This window comes from Anastrepha obliqua, chromosome 1 (assembly GCF_027943255.1).
Source record: "Anastrepha obliqua isolate idAnaObli1 chromosome 1, idAnaObli1_1.0, whole genome shotgun sequence".
In the NCBI taxonomy this organism is placed as follows: Eukaryota; Metazoa; Arthropoda; class Insecta; order Diptera; family Tephritidae; genus Anastrepha; species Anastrepha obliqua.
This window is the reverse complement of record NC_072892.1, coordinates 135,828,787-135,849,700: the sequence shown is the minus strand read 5'-3', so window position 1 is coordinate 135,849,700 and position 20,914 is coordinate 135,828,787. Positions and strand designations below refer to the sequence as shown.

The 20,914-nt window shown below is 34.8% G+C and overlaps 2 protein-coding genes across 2 annotated transcripts; both read right to left on the bottom strand.

The window, feature by feature from the left end:
• Positions 1-5,101: 5,101 nt before the first annotated feature.
• On the bottom strand, positions 5,102-7,788 carry LOC129237357 (uncharacterized). The gene is made up of 5 exons (XM_054872048.1): positions 7,734-7,788; positions 7,627-7,665; positions 7,296-7,423; positions 7,080-7,229; positions 5,102-5,221 (listed from the first exon to the last, which is right to left on the bottom strand). The coding sequence occupies exons 1-5, from the start codon at positions 7,786-7,788 to the stop codon at positions 5,102-5,104; spliced, it is 492 nt and encodes a 163-aa protein (XP_054728023.1).
• Positions 7,789-8,621: 833 nt separating this feature from the next.
• Positions 8,622-20,513, bottom strand: LOC129236265 (putative gustatory receptor 98b). The gene is made up of 4 exons (XM_054870541.1): positions 19,637-20,513; positions 14,347-14,423; positions 8,800-8,958; positions 8,622-8,731 (listed from the first exon to the last, which is right to left on the bottom strand). Exons 1-4 carry the CDS (start codon positions 20,511-20,513, stop codon positions 8,633-8,635), a joined length of 1,212 nt encoding a protein of 403 aa, XP_054726516.1. The 3' UTR covers positions 8,622-8,632.
• Between the last annotated feature and the right edge of the window lie 401 nt (positions 20,514-20,914).

Below are 20,914 nucleotides of genomic sequence, written 5' to 3'. Positions count from 1 at the left end.
ATTAACCGTCTTTGCAACAATTATATCCAGATTAGAAGCAAAAGTTATGCTCCTGAATTGAATCTGTTTTTTCAGGGCTATGGCAACACCCCCATAGCCATCTGGTCTGTTTTTTCTAATGATATTAAAATTGATAAATTTTCTACATTTATTTTCATTATACTCAAATATTTCACTAAGACAAACCACATCAACACGATTATTATTAATATAATAATCAATATTGTCTATATTTGTCTTCAAAGATTGGCAATTATATTGCAGACATTTCATCTAATGAATCTACTGATGCCGAACCGCACTTAGAAAGTGCTACGTCTCGATTAGCCAAAATCTGATCCCTCATACCGCTCAGTTTGGTGACCTGGGCAAGGGTCTCAGTATCATTTAGTCTTACACAAGTAGCTTTAGCTATCTTCACTAGCTCCCATAACACCTTTTCTAGCTGGGAAGTAATTTGATAGTCTTGTCTTTCAAAGACTGGAACCACACGAGGCTTAGTATTTTTGTTCAAGACTTTATCAGGCTTGACAGGAGATTGTTTGGGAATTGCACCCTTCTTGACAACTGAGCTATATTTCTTTTTTGTCAAGGAACGATTTATGACTTCATTAGAGTCGATCATGTTGTCGTTCTCAACCAGTACCGGAAAATCCGTATCTTCAACATCTAAGACATCGAAGCGGTTGTTGCTTCTCGGAAAGAAAGTATTTAGCACTTCTTTACGCGATAACTTTTTTACTGTTTTCAATTTATTAATTTCATTTTCCTTCTTCCATACTGGACACTTCTCCCTATCTGAATATTTATGGTCGTTACCTTTGCATAGAATGCATTGAGTTATTTTGCAGGGCGGTATACAAACTTCCGTACTTCCACAGAGCAAGCAGCGTTTACTACTTTTACAGCCTTTTTGTGTGTGTCCTAATCTTCCACAGTTGTAGCATTGTCTAACAGATGGATAGTAATGTTCTACTTGAAAATTTGTATACTCAAGCTTCACATCCTTAGGTAGGCTGTTGCCCAAAAATCCCAGCTTAACTGAGAAGGTTGGGAGAAATTTGCTTGAATCCTCCGGATCACGTCTAAGGAAACGTTGTACGAAGTTTACCTTGCTAGCGGACTTTATATCTCTCAGAATTTCTTCATTTGAAAGGTAAAGCGCAACTCCTCGAATTACGCCATATGTTTCAAAGGCCGTTCTGGGAATGAACGGCTTAAGTTTCATTTTTAGAATGTCATTGTTGGTGACGAAATTATTTGCCGATTTGGGATTGCAGAAGAATACCTTATACAAGGTGACACCAACTGCTTCAATTATATCAATATCCTGTATTTTTAAGTGACGGATATGCTGATATAGGCTCATGCCATTTCTAATTTTGATATTTTTGAATAGGTCACACTCTGAGGTGTCTACCAAAACAAAAGGTTTGCCTATAAAATTTGATGGATAGTAAACGGAGCTATCAGATTTGTTTGTATTTTGGATTTTTTTGGTAGTTGCATTTTTATCAACTGTACCAGTTTCAGCATTAGAAATAGTTTGCATTTTTACGGAGTCTTTCGAAGATTTTACAACCTCACACTCCATCATCTCCTCACTCTCATTTCCATCTGACTGAGATCCACTCTTCTCAACCGAAGCATGTGTCTTGGTCGGATCAAGAACATGTTTCACTCTTTTTTTCTTAAATATATCGCTTTGACCTTTATTTTTAGTCTTTCGCAGATTTGTATCTACTTTATCACTAGCAGGTTTATGGATCAGAGATTCATTGCTAGCGCAAAATTCCTCAAAATCCTCTGCTGAGCACGATGCCGAAGGCGTTGAGGACGCCATCGCATCACCTTTTTTGCGGCTTACCGCAGGCACTTTTGCGGTAGGAAAACTCTATACGTTAGCCTTTCAGGTAGAAATTCCAGGAAGTAATAAAAAAAAACACGTGGTTTTTACAAACAGAACTATTACAGCGCTATACACCGAATTCCGCGAAAAAAATGTCACTATCTATTGTATTTTCTATTTCACTACGCCTTTTCTTTTTTTTTTTCCAAATGAAACCAGAGCACTGAGAAAAAACACACCGATCACAGCTGTGTCACGAATGCGACTCGTGAATGTATCTATGGGAAGTTCCATTTCAATCTGTCACTTCGTTCTTTGTTTACAAGTCATTTAGTATCGACGTGTCACATTATTTTCGACAACGGAAAAAAATGGAAAATCGTCGAGAGACTGAAAGAGATTTCAGCATCTCATCAGGCAGTGTAAGCAATATTTTGACTGAAGAATTGTGTTTCAGAAAGCTGTGTGCACAATGGGTGCCGCATTGGCACCCAATAAAATTAAAACACATTCGAATGCGGCTTCTTCAGAAACATTTAGACCATTTCCACGAAAGGATAAAGTGGATTTTTTGCATCGATTCATCACTATAAATAACACTTTAGGTCTATCACCATGAGCCTAAGTCAAAACAAGAGGCTAAAGAGTAGTATGAACCTTGTGTTCTTCAGCACAGAAACGAGTTTGTGTCCAAAAATCGTTCAAGAAGATGCAAGCATCAGTTTCGTTATGATGAGAAAGTAATTTTGTTTGTGGATTACTTGCAAACTAGTAAAAAAATAAATTCTGAATATTATTGCAACCTTTTATTGTAGATCAGCTGGAGAAAAAAAATACCAGTCTAACGGTTAGACGCGATAGAAGTGAAACCTTCCGTAAAACAAACTGAGAGAGAATGAGACGAAAGCAGCATTAGGGGCGGGATAATTATAGGTTCATTATATTATAATATTGCTATAAAGTTCATATTTTATTTTCTTCATTTTATTATTATTCATCCTCAATGTTTTCAATTTCAACAAATGATACGAGTGGCTTATGATAGCTAAAATATGATACAAATGCTTTGGTTTCGATGTTGTCAACATATCTTTGAAATACCGCGTCAATGGTTGTGTTTGATCGTGTTGTCGATTCAGTGCGATTGTTACACATTTTTAAATTGAATGTTGTATTGAGAACGTCAATTAAAGGAACCGCTGTGTCCAATGCAAAATTTACGTTAAAATCGCCACTTAAAATCATTGGAACTTTATTGTAATCTTTTCTAAATATCCGCGATACTTCCGGTGTATACTTTATTAAATTTTCGTGAATGAATTCCGTGATGCTATTTATTGATTTTTTTTTCTGTAGATATTTACGACACTTTTCTGCATTATTTTTCGGCATAATTGCGGTAAATATTTAAAAATGAATATATTTACGAATATAAAAATACACACGCGGTTGCTACTATGAGCGTCCCCAGCAAAACCTGCGTGAGCGAAACTCTAACACAATTACATTTTTTTGAATGTTACAAACACATATGCACGCAGGTTTTGCTGGGGCGTGACCGAAACTCTAACACAATTACACATATGCACTCGTATTTGTTTGAAAATCGACTTTTTTTTTGGTTCTCCGTCACCTTTGGAAAATGTGTAAACAGTAAGCAAACTTTATTCAAATATTTTCCCTCATTTTTGCATCAGTAAAATTAAACAAACGCCGTAGCCGAATGGGTTGGTGCGTGACTACTATTCAGAAATCACAGAGAGAACGTCAGTTCGAATCTCGGTGAAAACACCAAAATTAAGGAAAACTATTTTTCTAATAGCGCTCACCCCTCAGCAGGCAATAGCAAAACACCGAGTGTATTTCTGCCATGAAAAAAAGCTCCTCATAAACATATCATAAAATAAAATAAAATAACTGTATAAAAAAATTTTTTTTCTTGTGATTCGAACCAAGGATTTTGGATCGGAAGCTCACATTGCTAGTCGCTCGGCTACCGCGCCATGCTGTCGGCGCTGGCCTAAAAGTTATATAGTTCGTCGCTACGTTTATATCAACATATAATATAACGCTTCGTAGCCAAGAGTGTCGCTTTTTTCGTTTCACTTTTTCTCAAATCACTCCCAACGATTCTAAAGAAGTTTTCACTTCAAAAATTCGAGGAAAAATACCAGTTTGCAAAAGAAAAAAAATTGTTTTTTCATCAGGACAAAGCTCCGCGTTACATGGGTTGAATAAAGTTCGAATTGTTGGAGCACCCACCGCATTTACCGGATTCGGCCCCTAGCGGCTTCCATCTGTTTCCAGACCTAAAAAAATTCATGCGTGGAAAGCGTTTTTCATCAAATTACGTATTTTACAGCCCTTCCAGATTCTCACTTCAGGGATGGAATTCACAAATTGGAAGAAGAGCATTGATGTTCAGGGAGACTATACTAAATAATGAAGTGTATTTCAAACCATAAAATTGTATTTTTCTTATCGAATTCTTCCTGTGTTCGGTTATTGCGCGCCAAGCTGATGGAGAAGTAATCAAGATGTACTACACTCAAAAAATTTTATTTGTAAAACTAACCGAAAAACTATGTTAAAACGGCTCCAACCTATAAATATGGGTGAAACCAACCAATAGAAAATAGTTAGCAACCCTTACTGAAGTTGTGGTTAAAAATTGTTAATTTTACCAAAAAAAATGGTTGAAATTTAACAATGTGAAATTGGTTCGCTTAACCACAAAAGTAGGTTCGTATGGCTCCAACCTATAAAAATTGTTAAAATTAACTTATATTAATAGTAATGCCCACCTAACCACAAAAGTTGGTAAAAACTAATGTAAAAATTGTAATATAACCACAAAAATTGTAGAATTAACTATTTTTTCTGTTACATTACTATAAAAATTGTATTGTTACTGAAGTTGTGGTACATAAACAATTAAAATTGTCAAAGTACTATTTATACTGTAATCCTACAATATAAATTGGGTGATAACAATATTAATTGGTTAGTATTACCACAATTTTAGATACAATAAAATTTTTATAAAATAGTTATTATACAATTAGAATCTTTATAGTTCTATTTCTACTCTATATCATTTTGATTTAAACATCAACGTTGTAAAGATAAAAAGAGTATTTGTATTTTATTCAGGAAAATTTATTTTGTTTTTTTTTTAAATGGATTGTAATAAAAATAATTCACAAAAAGTAACAATGTTGGAGATTTTTTTTAAGTTATCCCTAACAGTCTTTAAGATACTGTAGAATCTATTAGAATTTTACGTGCTGCGTCGTTCAGTTTTCCAGTTTCTTTGTAAGTCTGATTGACATAGTAACCATTTGGATGACTCCCCAATACTGATTGAATATTCTAAATTTTGAATGTAGATTGAAATACTTTACAGTGAACGTGAAAAGAAACTATACACCATAAAATTGCAATTTTTACTAAAAACTAATAATTTCGCTAATTTCTAATACAAGTATTCACAAGAATACAGCAAAAAATTAAATTTAAGATTTAATTTAATGTAATTTAAATTTTAGTATAGTACGATACTAAGAAAAAATCAAGCGTATAAATTTGTATGCAAAAAAAAAATACCAGTCTAACGGTTAGACGCGATAGAAGTGAAACCTTCCGTAAAACAAACTGAGAGAGAATGAGACGAAAGCAGCATTAGGGGCGGGATAATTATAGGTTCATTATAATATTGCTATAAAGTTCATATTTTATTTTCTTCATTTTATTATTATTCATCCTCAATGTTTTCAATTTCAACAAATGATACGAGGGGCTTATGATAGCTAAAATATGATACAAATGCTTTGGTTTCGATGTTGTCAACATATCTTTGAAATACCGCGTCAATGGTTGTTTTTGATTGTGTTGTCGATTCAGTGCGATTGTTACACATTTTGAAATTGAATGTTGTATTGAGAACGTCAATTAAAGGAACCGCTGTGTCCAATGCAAAATTTACGTTAAAATCGCCACTTAAAATCATTGGAACTTTATTGTAATCTTTTCTAAATATCCGCGATACTTCTGGTGTATACTTTATTAAATTTTCGTGAATGAATTCCGTGATGCTATTTATTGATTTTTTTCTGTCAATATTCACGACACTTTTCTGCATTATTTTTCGGCATAATTGCGGTAAATATTTAAAAATGAAAATATTTACGAATATAAAAATACACACGCAGTTGCTATTATGAGCGTCCCCAGCAAAACCTGCGTGAGCGAAACTCTAACACAATTACATTTTTTTGAATGTTACAAACACATATGCACGCAGGTTTTGCTGGGGCGTGACCGAAACTCTAACACAATTACACATATGCACTCGTATTTGTTTGAAAATCGACTTTTTTTTTTGGTTCTCCGTCACCTTTGGAAAATGTGTAAACAGTAAGCAAACTTTATTCAAATATTTTCCCTCATTTTTGCATCAGTAAAATTAAACAAACGCCGTAGCCGAATGGGTTGGTGCGTGACTACTATTCAGAATTCACAGAGAGAACGTCAGTTCGAATCTCGGTGAAAACACCAAAATTAAGGAAAACTATTTTTCTAATAGCGCTCACCCCTCAGCAGGCAATGGCAAAACACCGAGTGTATTTCTGCCATGAAAAAAAGCTCCTCATAAACATATCATAAAATAAAATAAAATAACTGTATAAAAAAAAATTTTTTCTTGTGATTCGAACCAAGGATTTTGGATCGGAAGCTCACATTGCTAGTCGCTCGGCTATCGCGCCATGCTGTCGGAGCTGGCCTAAAAGTTATTTAGTTCGTCGCTACGTGTATATGTAATATTCGTAGCCAAGAGTGTCGCTTTTTTCGTTTCACTTTTTCTCAAATCACTCCCAACGATTCTAAAGAAGTTTTCACTTCAAAAATTCTGGGGTTTAGAAAAAAGAATTGCCAAAAATCAGGTAATTGTTTTAGCGGCTTAAGTAATAGTAGGCTTTTAAGTAATAGTATCTTATTATACCAAAATTTAACAAGCTACAAAACTGCATACTCGAACTTTAACTTATATTATTTATTGTATTTATTATTATTTATTATTTACATTTTTTATTGTATTCGTGAATGAATACTTTTACTAGGAATTTGCGAACTTGTTTTAGAATAAGTAATTTTTCGTGAATATTGCAATTTTATGATGCACAATTTCTTTTGACGTTCACTGTAGATATTTGCATATGTATATACTCACAATGGAGCCGCGGTAACCATTAGGATCGTGAACAACTTTAGAAGAAGAGCTTGTTGATTGACTGCAGTTTAAATATTGTGAATTTTCCACGTCTTCCAGGAAAGTCGTGTCTACAGATATTGTATCGCAGGCTTTGACATCAGAATATCCCTTAAATAGAAAAGTTTTATTTTGTTTACCGAATAAAATTCAAATTTTATGTTAGTATGTACTTACATTTGCGATTTTCCATTGCTGAAGCTTGAAACGAAACTCCACTTTTTCTCCTAACTTACGTTCCCGGAATAAGTATGTCAAGTCCTGCTCTTCCAAATATCTTAGCCGTTCAAGTGTTATAGATTCATCTACGATTTGTTAAAATATTACACATTTACTTAATAAGTTTATTTCATTTACAAACAGAAATCGATGCATGCAAGTATTTTCACACTTTTTATATGAGCAATAAAAGCAACAACACAACCAAAGCCAAATAACGGAATGGTTGCATGACGCCGTTTCACCAGCATTTTTGTTAATTTACAAAAGTTATTTTTAATAAACCTACCTTTTAATGTTTGTAAAATGTAGCTGAATCCCCAAGAGTCTCATAAAGATTTCAGTCAGTCCTTTTGTGCAGATTCCAAAATATTATTTTCCATTTTTATAACTTGCAATTTACATTCAACCGGCGAAGTTCCGTTACAAACAATAACAACAGCAAAAACATGGTCCGCTTCTATTATTGCAATCGTTTATTTTTTAACTGCTGTATCAATGGTTACTTTAACACAAGGAATAGTAGTGGCACAATTCGCCACTGTCAAAATAACCTATTGAAATTGTTAAAAGGCATTTTCAGGGAGAAATATTTTAACTGATTGGTACTGGTATAATTAACCAAGGTTTATGGTTGATTTAGTTTTTTTTCTAATGTACAATTTTATTGTAAAATTAACCAAATAAGATCAGTTAAATCACACTAACAAAATAACATTAGAAAAAAAATACGATTTACGTAGGTTAATTTTACTGAACAAATAGTAAGTGAAGAAAGTACAATAACAATTTTTGAATTGGTTAATTCTACCATATTTGTTGGTAAGAAAACAACAACAAAATGTAAGGAAAATTTTAACTTTTTCAAACAGTTAATATAACAAGCTAAAATTGTTAAAATTACAGCAACAAATTATACAGAGCGCGCACTAACCGAAAAAAAAATGTTAATTTGACCAACGTTTGCAGTTAGCTGAGAATTTTTGCAACAACAATTTACATGGTAGTAAAATTAACCACGGAAATTGTTACATTTAACCAATGTTATTTTTCTGGGTGTAGCGACTTGGACCTTTTTTCATCGATTCTAAACCAGATTTACTTGTTAATAATACACAGTTCCTGTTGTTAATCTGCTGTTTGTCCTTTCAATGAATAATGCTTTCAACTTTTCATAAGTCAAACAAAAATTTTATTTATACCGCATTTTTTTACAAAAAATGGTTTTGAAAGCTCAGTTTGTAATGACTTCGATTTTGCAAAAGCTATTTATTTTTGATGACCGCAGGTAGGTATTATTCAAAACGTACTCCGCCGTTTAATTTATTTTCTGTCTCCGCTTGCAATTTGAATTGAATGAGTATAACAACGTACGTGGTAATCGTTAGAATGATCTGTATAAATTTCAATAGTAAATATTTTATTGAATATTAGCGCTAATGTATAAGCACTTAATACTTACCGCACCAAAATTCTTCAAGTTTATGTCGAAGAATCCCCCGCAAGTGAATAGCATTTGTTGGTGCATTAGTTGAAGTGAATACTCCTGCAATCGCATACTCAGCAATTCGTCAATATCAACGGTTTTCAGTTTGTGCAGCATCGTGCCAACCCGGTTATACTTTTTTAAAGAAACAAATACTATATTTGCGCAATCTTATGTATATGTATATGCATGCAAGTATGGAAGAATGTGTGCATGACTATAAATACCTATACTTAAAAGCTCGTATTATAATTTGTGCTGTCGGCCAACTTTTCATCAAACCTGAACAACGTAGCGGCACTTCGTAGAATGTAGCTTTAATTCTAGAATGGTTCTGAACGAATATAGTATGAATTGGAGTATTGGAAAGAGCTGCCAAAAATGCCATGAAAATTAATAGGAAAACACTGTGTGGAACCCGTATGGGAGTGGCCTATAGATCTGGCCGAATGTCAATAAAGAAATTTCTCTTAAATGCTTCCCCATATACTTAGAGCTTAGTACTAGAATTGAGTACTAGTTTGCCTATGCATTAGAGTTAAACTAAATTAAAACCCTCAGACCATTAAAAAATTGGTCAAAATATGTGATTTCTCTTTAATTAGCTTCGAAGCAGTTTGTGGGGTTGTGGAGAAAGTGCATACGTCTCTGCTTTGGTTTGACAAAAGGTTGGTTCTGTTGGTGGTAATAACAACAAAACGACGAATGTTTCTTATATAATATATATAAAGAGTTTTCGAATAAGAAATGTTATTCCCGTAAAATATCAATGGTTTCGTTGCTTGTGTGGCACGTAGCGCCGTCTTGTTGAAAATAAACGTTGTCCAGATCAATACCATCCAATCCCGGCCATAAAAAATCGTTAGTCGTTAATAACTCTTGCATTTTCTGAGCCGCAGATCCGACATTTTTGTTTGTTGCCGAAGCCACCGAGGTGGAAATGGGTCTCATCACTCAAGATGATTTTTCGATGGAATTCCGGATAATTTTCATGCATTTCAACGACCCAATCAGCAAAGACACGACGTGGTTGATGATCGGCCGGCTTGAGTTCTTGGACTCGTAACTGGACTTTATAAGCCTTAAGACCCAAATCTTTATGCAAAATACGGTATAATGACGTTTGTGGAATGTCTAATTCCAAAGAACGACGAGGAATGGACAAACCTGGGTTATCTTCAACACTTTCGGCCACAACAGCAATATTTTCGGTTGTTCTTGAGCGACGTGCACGGGTTTTATTCTTCACATCACTAACTTGTGCCAACAGCTCGAATTTTTTCACCAATTTTAAGTGGCAGGTCCCAAACACAGCGAACAATCAACTATCCTGGAATGCTTCACCTTCTCACGTTGGCTCACTCCCGAACGGGTGTTCGGAAGCTACCCAGAGGATACTTGGGATACTTGAACCATATGCAAAAGAATCGTCCTGGCCACTCCCAAATGAATGGCGATCAGTAACTTTCCCCACTTGCGTGGACTTCAACATATGGAACCATCCAGGCGATGGAACGATGAGCTGTATGAGTCGAGCTGTTAAACTCGGCGAAAATCGCGTAAGTGCCAGAAATACACTCGGAGGATGGCCATGGCTGGCCATGGGGCGAGCGTTATTAGAAAAAAACTTTTGTCGTTTTTCCTTTTTCAATTTATTTAAAAAAAAAATTCCTGAAAATACCCTAAATTTTCAAGCTCTAGACCACCGGGGTCCCGGTGGGTCTTGGCTTAATCTACCATCCTTGTAGATTAGAAGGTTTGGCCATTAGCTATGGTAAGAAACAAAATTGTTCGGCAGCCGATTTCTGCCCGCTCGTTTCACACTCGTCCCATCAGTCGTTGCTCTGATTGCAACAAAGCAACATACATAAGTAGGACTGCGTTGATTTTTTTCGTATCTTAGTTTTTTCGTAAACAAACCGCTGTCATAGCCCCTGTTTCGTCAGCCAATCACCTGATTTTTTCAAATTCGCTGAGAGCCGGTTAGCGGTGTGATCTTGGTCACACCTCTGAAATCTTTTCACCATATTCAAGGCGTACCTAATAATGCATTTTCACCAAGATGAGAATCACCAAAAATATAATCTTATATAATCTGACCTACTTTCTTTAGGCAAAAATTAAATGTGTTCCTAGTTTTGTTGACTTATGTATGTATATATATTATATATTTAATTTTGTGTTCCATTTAAAGCTTTCATGGGCATTTTGTAATGCTTATACATACTTCTGTACATACATTCACAATAAGTGAAGTAAAAAGTGTTGACCCTTTTTTTCTATTTTACAGTTACACAGTTAGGGTATCCGATTTATTTTATTTTTATTTTTATTTATTTAGATCAATTTTTTTTTATTTAGATCAAACTATCTCTGCTTTGTTGGATACATTTTCTCCATCTTGAAATCAATTTCAATTTGTACAATCAAGAAAATTTAGCAAATGCTTGAAAAGGAAATGATCGCTAACTACCAGTTCTCTAAATATCTGATGTGTTGTCAAAGATAGATGAAGCCTGACGTTGTCTTAATGGAACTCTGCATTCTTCCCATTCGTCTACTTCACTTTTTGATAGTAGAGGTTCGAATGGAGTTTTAGGCTCATGGCTTGATTTTTTTAGGCTTTTGTTCCCCTTTATGATATATACTATTTTTCAGCACCAGTGATCATCTGCTTCAAAAATGGATAATTTCGTTACACAAGGTGAAGTAAAAAATAAACAAAACTGAGTAGAAATAGACACGACACGAGCTTTGTTCTGAAAACTTTGAGTTTATTTATTTAAAATAGTCCCCTCTGGCCTCGATGCACTGTTTTTCGCGGTCTAAAAACTCGAAAGAGTATCTCAGGTCATTGACCGGAATCCGGAATGTCCTTCAGGATGTCGGTACAAGCCTTTTGGATGACCTCTACGGACGTAAAACGTTTTCCTTTCATGGCCAAAAGCAATTTTCCGAATAAGTAGAAGTCACAGCGAGACATATCAGGCAAATACAGAGAGTGATTGATGACTAAAATGCGATTTCTAGTCAAAAAATCAGACACAAGAGTGGATCGATGAGATGGTGCATTATCAAGCAATAAGCGCCGTTTTAGCGATTTTAAAACAAAATTTGATATTTAACTTTGTTCGAAACTCATTTTTGTACCGATTACATATATATACTGACACTTTAGACGCAATAACTTCGCTTCCACTGAACCGATTGTCACCAAGCTTTCACTGGAAGACAGCTAGGGATGTAACTTCCAACGCACTAACTCATTTAAAGATGGCGCCATCAAAAACATTATTATGACGCCAGTTTTGTTTATTTTGGACTTCACCTTGAATTTCTCTTTGTTTATTTCTTATTTCACTCTTTACGGTAATTCGAGAGACACTCCCACATCCAGCTTCTTTTCGAGACCAGTTTTATGCAAATGATCCTAACTAAAATAGTTTTCTGGTTCTCAGTTCCTTGACAATGAAATAGGTGCTCACATGCCGGTCCAACTCCAAAATTTCCAATAATTTATCAACATCTTCGACGATTGGCCTACCCGAACCTACCTTACCTTACCATATTAGCAGAAGAAAATTGGTTTCATTGCTTTGCCGTTGTATTCAAATAGTATTGGGCCCATAAGCAGCAACTTTCTTTTGCTTTCGCTGCTCCGATTTTTTATCTTGGTCGTAGTGCTGCTGAAGAATATAACAAATATTTATTGCCTTGTTTACCTTAATTTTTGAACTCTGTAATATCAAGCATGAAACTGTCAACATTTTTTGGAGCTTAATATCATCTTTGAAATGTGGTACGAGGGGTGCCTTTTATATGTCGGGATTAGAGAACAAAAAAAAATTTTAATCATCGAAAATCACTTTATTGTTTTTCAAAATATTCTCCATGAAAATCTATACACTTTTGCATGCGTTTGAACCAATTGTCGAAGCACTTTTGCCACTCCGAATGAGGTACCTCCAAAACATGCATTCTGAATGCCGCAACCGCTTCTTCAGGTGTCGAAAAACGTTGACCTCTCAGTTTGTTTTTTACGTACGAGAATAAAAAGAAGTCATTCGGGGCCAAGTCAGGACTATACGGCGGATGACCCATTAATTCGATGTTTTGGGTGCTCAAAAATGCAGTTGTTTGCATTGTCCAGGTGAAGAGTGATCCGTCTTTGGCGATTGGTTTTCCTAATTTCTTGGAAGACAACTGGCAAACAAATGGTTGTGTACCAATCAGAATTTTCTGTTCTGCGTTGTTCTAGTGGTACGGTTGCGACATGTCCAGTTTTTCCGAAAAAACAGGCGACCATTTGCTTGGAAGTGCTTCGTACGCGAACAACTTCTGTTGGATTTGGCTCATCTTGAAACACCCATACAGTCGACTGCTGTTTACCTTCGGGCTCATACGCGTAAATCCATGATTCATCACTTGTCACGATGTCATAGACGTGTTTCGAAGCCCCGCGATCGTATTTTTTGAGCATTTCCTTCGACCAATCGACACGAGCCTTTTTTTGACCGCTTGACAAATTCTGTGGGATCCAACGCGAACAAATTTTTTTGACAGTCAAATGTTTATGCAATATTGAATGTATGCTGGTCCCACTAATGCCTAAGATTGTCTCAATCTCACGATAGGTCGCACGACGATCTCGCAATATCAGTTCGCGCACAGCATCAGTGGTTTTCGGAACAACAACTGATTTTGGACGACCTTCACGAAATTCGTCTTGGAGTGAACTACGACCACGATTGAATTCACCATACCATCGATAAACACTGGTCCTTGATGGAGCTGCATCGCCAAAAAATGAATTAAGTTCATCCATGCAATGTTGCTGAGTTAATCCACGTCGAAAGTTGTAAAAAATAATCGCACGAAAATGTTCACGATTTAATTCCACTTTTGGACCGAGATGAATCTTTTAAGTTACTGTAAACAACACAAATAGCGCTGGTATTTCAAAACGTTCTGAGTACGTAAAAGCCAAAAAATGTCAAACTTTACGATACAGCTGTCAGTTGCCAGACTGCAACACCAGGGTTGCCAAATCCCGACATATAAAAGGCACCCCTCATATAGTAAGGGAAGGGTCAACGCAATATATGCCATACACAAAAGAAATCTTAGGGTAAATGGTCAGAACTTTTTGTTTCTCGTAATATGTATGTATATGTGCCCATATCCCATGTGAGAACAAAGTTACAAGCATAAATATATAGCTCGCTAGTTGTGCGTTGGGTATACAAATACAAATTCAAAGGACGCCATAACCCCAAAATTTGATTTTTTTATAAATATACATAAATGCCTACCAGTTTTTCCTTTATGCATGTAAGTAAAAAATGCATTACTACTATATATCTATTAAGAGTGTCGCATTAGATAAGAGGGATATTTACTTTTACTTGGGGAGCCCCAGTAAATAGAAAATTTGTAGGCGGTTTTTCTTGAAATTTTTGATTTTTTGAGTTCTGACGTCCTTATTCTTTAAAAATATGTTAAAATTTAGAATAATAACAGTACCTCATCAATACAGCATTGGCTTAGGTAGCAGGGTATAAACAGGGTTACAATAAGCATCACAGTGTAGATGATTCGACCTACATAATTACATAAAAAGTATAAAACTTGAGTAATTAACATACATACATACATACATTCATTGATACAATATTTGTACATCAAACCCTTCTAACAAGAATTGCAAGTAATACAGTAAGGCGTAAAAATAATAATCAATTTTGTTTTCAGAGAATTTTTTTATTAAATAACAAAAAATTATTTTGAGTGATGAAAATCTTTATTTTGACCTTTACGCGTTTCATATTTGTCTGTTTGTATGCTGCAGCTGTCACAAGTGTCAAATATGATTGACGGAACAACATCAAGACGCTGTTAAAAATAAGAGGAGGAGCTCAGCCAAACACCTAACAGCCAATATTTTTTTTTTTTAATTAAAGTTCAAGTTTTAAGTACCCTCTAATAACAGTTTACGTGTTATGCTCATTTTCTCCATAGAATACCAGCACGTAATTTTTATTTCTATGGAGGAAATCCGCAATATTGTATGTAAATTTTATTACAATTTTCAAGGTTTCCTTAATCTGTTATAAGTTTGTTTTAGAAAGTCAGGAAGTATGACTTGCACTGTTTTTGATAAATTATTAACTTTTTTTTTTGGCTATATTTTTTTATTAAAAACGAACTTGTATTTAAACTACACAATCCTTCCGAAAACAAAATTAAATTAAATTAAAACGAAAGCTGTATAATACCAAGAATAATAAAACCAATGGTCGTCCTACTCTTACCCAACCAGAGAACGTAAATTCATAGAGAAGGCGCAGGAACGAATGGACAGGTTAAATGTCAAAACACATCAAAACGAGGGTAGGAAGTTAACAGTAGAGAGTTAACATAGCGGAGCGTAGTCAACATAGCGGAGCGTAGTCAACAGAAATAAATATAGCGTTTGCATTGAAATGTAAAATGCCATGATTTGATGTTAGGGAAAAGAAAATAACAGCAGACTTGTACATTTTTCTTTCATGCTTATTTGCCGTCGGCATTTTGCATGCGCAAATGCATTATTTCTTGTGAGATGAATAAATTAATTCTAAGTAACGCAATAGCACCGTAGGCCTAAGTAGCTAGAGTGCTCTATCAGTTAGTGTTATATTTCATATTTCTCTAATAAATAATAATAATAATAATAATAATTCTAAGTATATGCATGCATGAATATGAAATTTTAAGTATCTAATTGACTAAATTGTATTGAATTTAGGTCTATTATCAAAATTATTCAAATATCATAACACAAAAAATAACTTTGTAAACCATTCATTTACATCAAGGTTTATTATTCAGTAAAGTGTTGAATTAATATAACATCTACCATCCATATATTTATGTGGGCAGAAAAAAACATGACTTGCCTCAAAACCCAGCTCATACACCTCTCATACACATCTGCATATAAAGAATTCAAAGCAAATAGACAAACGTATGCAAACATATTTCTAATATACATATGTATGTATGTATGCAAAAATCACATTTATTTTTCATGCTTATTTCCCGTAGGCATTTTGCATGCGCAAATAGATTATTTCTTGTGAGATGAATAAATTAATTCTAAGTATATGCATGCACGAATGTGAAATTTTAAGTATCTAATTAACTAAATTGTATTGATATTAAGTGCATTATCAAAATAATTTCAAAATATTCACATAAAAAATTGGCTTTGTAAACCATTCATTTGCATCAACGGTTATTATTCAACAATATGTGTCCTTTTTAAATTTTTATATCCATATGTATGTACATACATATATTCATATACTATGGTAAATAGATATAACATCTACCATCCATATTCATGTGGGCAGAAAAAAATCTTGACCTGCCTCAAAACACAGCTCATATGTATCTACATATAAAAAATTCAAAAGCAAATAGACAAACGTATGCAAACATATTCCTAACATATGCAAAAAAAACTCATCTAAACGGCATTCGCGTACATAAACATATGTATGTATATATGCATATATGAATACATATGTTGGGACAATGTACATATGTACGTAAATGTTTCTATTCTAAGCAAAACAATGAATATTCGTATATACATATAATATAACCGCACATACTTACTTTATGCCTCTACATGTGTATGCTTCCAAAACTAAAATTCTAAGCCTAGCGACTACAAGAACAAAATGCATTCCTAGGCGTAGCTGCTGCGGCCATGATTATTTACCCGCGACGGCGCTGAACAATTTCAAATATTAAAAAGCACAACAAAAGCAAATTCATTGATAAGTTCGAGCTCATATTTCCACGAGCAAAGTACTTTCATTCATAAAACGAGCCGCCCATATGCCAATTTTCGCGACCATTCGAAAATAGTCAATATTGGAATATTTCGCGTTGAATTATTTGCCAATATTTGGTAAATCTTGAATTTTTGTCAAGGCGAGTGGCCGCGGCTCCGTACATTTGTATGCATCAATATATGTATGTAAATACATATGTGTTCTCAATTCTCGACAGCAATAGCAAATCGAAATATTTTTTCTGTCGGAAGTGCTCGCAGCCTCATATGTATGTATGTCTATGGAAGTTTGTAGGCATGTATTTATGTATATGCGTGTTTGCTTTTGCACGTCCATATGAACGATTTTTCATATGCAGATATTCATTTGATTTAGCTGAACGAATATATTGATTTTGTAAGGAAATCCTGTCGAATTAAATTATTGTCGTGATTAAGTGAAAATTGTAGTGGTTTAAAAATCTAGGCTCAGGTGCTACCTGAAAAATAAGATAAAAGGAAAACCTGAAAGATAGAGAAAAATCTGAAAGACGGAGAAAACCCTGAAAAATAAAATGTTACTCATTACAATTTGATGTAGCTCTGTACCATTAAAACCATTTTTGGAAATATAGTAGGAAAATACATACTTCCACTTAGAGCACAACCCTTTAACCATAAAAAAACAACATTTGTTCCCTATTCTGCTTTGACTGCTTGATGCTAATTTCATCAAATAATAAAATGCATATGCGTTCTGTGCCGGACATTTTGCTAGCAATTTTGCTTAAATTGTTAACGACATTGGCATTGAAACCTGGAACAACATACCTGATGGGGCGCCAACGCAAAAGCGATGATTTGTGTGGTAAACAAAAACCTGCTTTAGTGGACATATAGTTCAAATTTTGAGCCAATGTCTTTTCGTCCTCATTATACCAACCTTTTTTGGTACTGACGATCATTTTTGCAAAAGTTGCTACAACTTTCCTCCGCAATTATTGCACGTTTCAACAACTCAGAATATTTATTTTTTAGGTCATTATTTTCTTTTTCAAGCTCCTCAATACGTTTATTTAATTTGACCGCGTTGCTCTGATAATAGCGAGCAGACTGAGCAAACCTTTTGCGAGTGGTTGTGGTTTCTAAGTCCACGCAGATCTGATTACTATAACTAGCCTGCCCGTTTTCCTCTAATATCGAATATTTCTCAAACTCTTCCAGAGTTAAATCTTCTTCTACTTGCTTAACTACCCTACAATAAGTTGCAGTGACGGGCGGGCAAACCCAATCAGAGCCAGCACTAGGCGAGCGACTTCTATTTACTGGCTCTAAATTGAAGCAAGGAAAAGCCCCTTTCAAGAGTTTATATTTTGTAACCAATGTGGGTTCAAAATGGCGTTGGCAAATAAAAACCCTGTCAGTGCTTGGCACTTGCACGTTGCAAGCCAAGGCCCAATTCTTACGTGTCTCTTCGTCCTTAGGAAACGCAAAAAGTATAACTTTATCCTTAGGCACGCAGCTCTCGATACATCAGCTCCTTTTTTTCTTTTTTTCTGTCCACTTGTTCGGTGGAACATCCTCATAGCCTAATTAAAATTTTTATTTTAATTTTTACAAAATTTAAATTGAGGTATATTCAGTATAATCATATACATATATAAAACAAGAAACCGCACCCTCCGGGGATTTATAGTTTTCAAGTAATTAATTGTTAAAATTGTGTAATTTAGCGAAAGGATATTGCTGTTTTGAATACAAGTATAAAAACCAGTAAAAATGCGTTTGTGACCATATATTTTATGAATTGAAGTGAAATTTAGAACAAAATACATACATATTCGTATTATATTGTACCAATTTATAAGTGTATTGTATTAAAATGCGTGTAAATATTGAAAGATATAAAAGTTGTTCATGAGCCACTCCCTTACATCTCAACCAAGTTTCATTAAATAAATCATTATACTTGGCTTCAAATTACCCATACGGCATTATCCTACACCCGATCCTTTAAATTCAAAAGTTTTTTATAAATATGTAAATAAAATAATGAGAATGTGCGCATTCAAGTTCAATTGGTTACAAGCAATCATAAGAGCTTTTCAATATTTGGCGCAATTTTCATATATGTATGTACATATATACATTTATCCAATCAAAATCAAATCTAATGCAATCAAACATTTTTTCCAATATTTGGCGCAATTTTCATATATGTAAACCTAAAATAATTATGTCCTTTGCTAATATATGTATATAAACATGCATACATAAAATTTCGCGCAATTTTCATAACTTAATTACATACATATGTATGTCCTAAAATACGCGCAATTTTTATAAAAAAACCAAAAAGAACAAATCTGTAAACATGCATACAAATCATATGGACATATCAAATGAACAACTCTGTTCTGTACGCAAGCAAATGTAAGCTAATGTAAACTAAATTTTTTTACACTGCGTATCACTCTCTCCCTCTCATTTCTCTCCGGCAGCCATATTAATTAATTTCCTACTGTTAACTTGTGCTTTCCTACCCGTATTTTGTTAGGAGGAACGGGCCGGGACTGCGCCTTCTCTATGAATTTACGTTCTCTGACCCAACCGACACGAGGAGTGAGGACACGACGAATTAATTTTGTATTGGCACTGGGTCAAGTAAGACAAGTAAACAAATAAAAAAAGCGAGTCCGATATCTCTAAAGTGCTGGAATAATAGTTAAAATCTTGACGAGTTCGCTCACTAACCACCCTATGGGAAGATTTAAAATTTTACAAATAGCGTCGCACGTCAATCATATTTGACACTTATAAACTAGACCGCTGCAGTAATCAATTAGGCAAGTAACAGAGCGCGTAAAGGTCAAATAAAGATTAAATCAATTTTTTTTTATGTAGTAGAAAAGTAAAAAACAAGATTGAAGATGAATTTTGCGCCACTTTGTATATGTGTGAATGTATGTATCTTTCCAAAATTACACTTACATAAACGTAAATTCAAATTGTCACGTTCAAAATTTATATAAGCCCAGTGTATGGTTTGTGTTACAGAGAATCCATTCAAGAAGAAGAGCACAAGCATTGGGATGCAAAAATATCCCTCCACTCGATTCAACAAATCCCAGACACGTGCCAAAAGCTGTTGATTCGTATGCAACTCAGCATACAAAATTGAACGCGATTCCAATCTTTCACAGCGCACCAGTTCACGTCTCAAATGCACCAGCTGTTGTTGCACCAAGCGCAACAACTCCTGCACCAATTGCACATTAACGCAATACTCAACACTTTTGATCTGAACAAACGTTGTGAAAAACACCGTTATCGCACGTTCAACGGGTGTTAGTTGATAGTTGCTGAGTGCATAATTCAGGTATGGTGCGATGGTGCAGATGACCATCAACCAAAGTCCTGTGCGCAGGCATAGGCGCCAGCGTATAGACTGCAGAGACCAACCAGCTGTGCAATGCTGCCGTATATCGCCCTCCAGGTGCACGACATTAATGAATATGTTTCGTAGTAGATGGGAACCGGTTAGTGCTTGAATATATACCGTTATCTGCACTATCAACTGAACAGTACAGATTCCAGTATTTAAAACAAAAGTTATGCTATCCAATGAGTCTCGTATCACGGAGTTACTAATCGCCACACTGTTGATATATGCAATCCAACAACTAGCGACCAATTGCACTAGTAGGTAAAGCACGAAGATTAGGTGAAGTAGATATCGCAAACTTGGGCGCAGAGTTGAGCGTAGAGTGAAATACGGCGGTATGATCACAGTAAAAAACGAAAAAATCCATAAGTAGGGCATGGCAGCGACTACTAACACGGATTCGGAAAATATCACAGCACGCATATTTTGTGTTACTCGACTCGAAGGCGCGGCTCCTACTAACCACTTTTGAAAAAACACTGATTGTTTCTGGGACAGAAGTGGCTTGAAGTGGCGTTAAGTGAATACAGCACTTAATTAGCAAAAGTGAAAGAAATTAACTTAATATAGCAAATCAATCAAATCAATAAAATCAGCCGTGAAGATCTAATATTTTATGCGAGTTAAATGGCACACACATCATTCTTGTAGATTAATCTTTAATTCAAAATAATGAAACCCACTGAAGAAGTCAGTGAACATGCACTATTCCACAAATATATAATATGCACAAATATAAAAGAGAATGTCTGTTTGTATATTTATGGCTTGCCTAGCCACCAGTGTCAATTGTCACTGTGTCTCTAACGATGTAACTAGCGAAT

Excerpts from the sequence above, each read along its gene's own strand:
- LOC129236265 (XM_054870541.1), bottom strand. The coding sequence starts at position 20,513 with ATGCGTGCTGTGATATTTTCCGAATCCGTGTTAGTAGTCGCTGCCATG. Across the intron at positions 14,424-19,636 it reads CAATTTGAATTTACGTTTAT|GTCGAATCATCTACACTGTG; the intron begins GTAAGTGTAATT and ends GTAATTATGTAG. Across the intron at positions 8,732-8,799 it reads ACTTGAAGAATTTTGGTGCG|ATCATTCTAACGATTACCAC; the intron begins GTAAGTATTAAG and ends AAATTTATACAG.
- LOC129237357 (XM_054872048.1), bottom strand. The coding sequence starts at position 7,788 with ATGTTTTTGCTGTTGTTATTGTTTGTAACGGAACTTCGCCGGTTGAAT. Across the intron at positions 7,666-7,733 it reads TCGCCGGTTGAATGTAAATT|ACTCTTGGGGATTCAGCTAC; the intron begins GCAAGTTATAAA and ends AATCTTTATGAG. Across the intron at positions 7,230-7,295 it reads AGCAATGGAAAATCGCAAAT|GGATATTCTGATGTCAAAGC; the intron begins GTAAGTACATAC and ends TTTCTATTTAAG.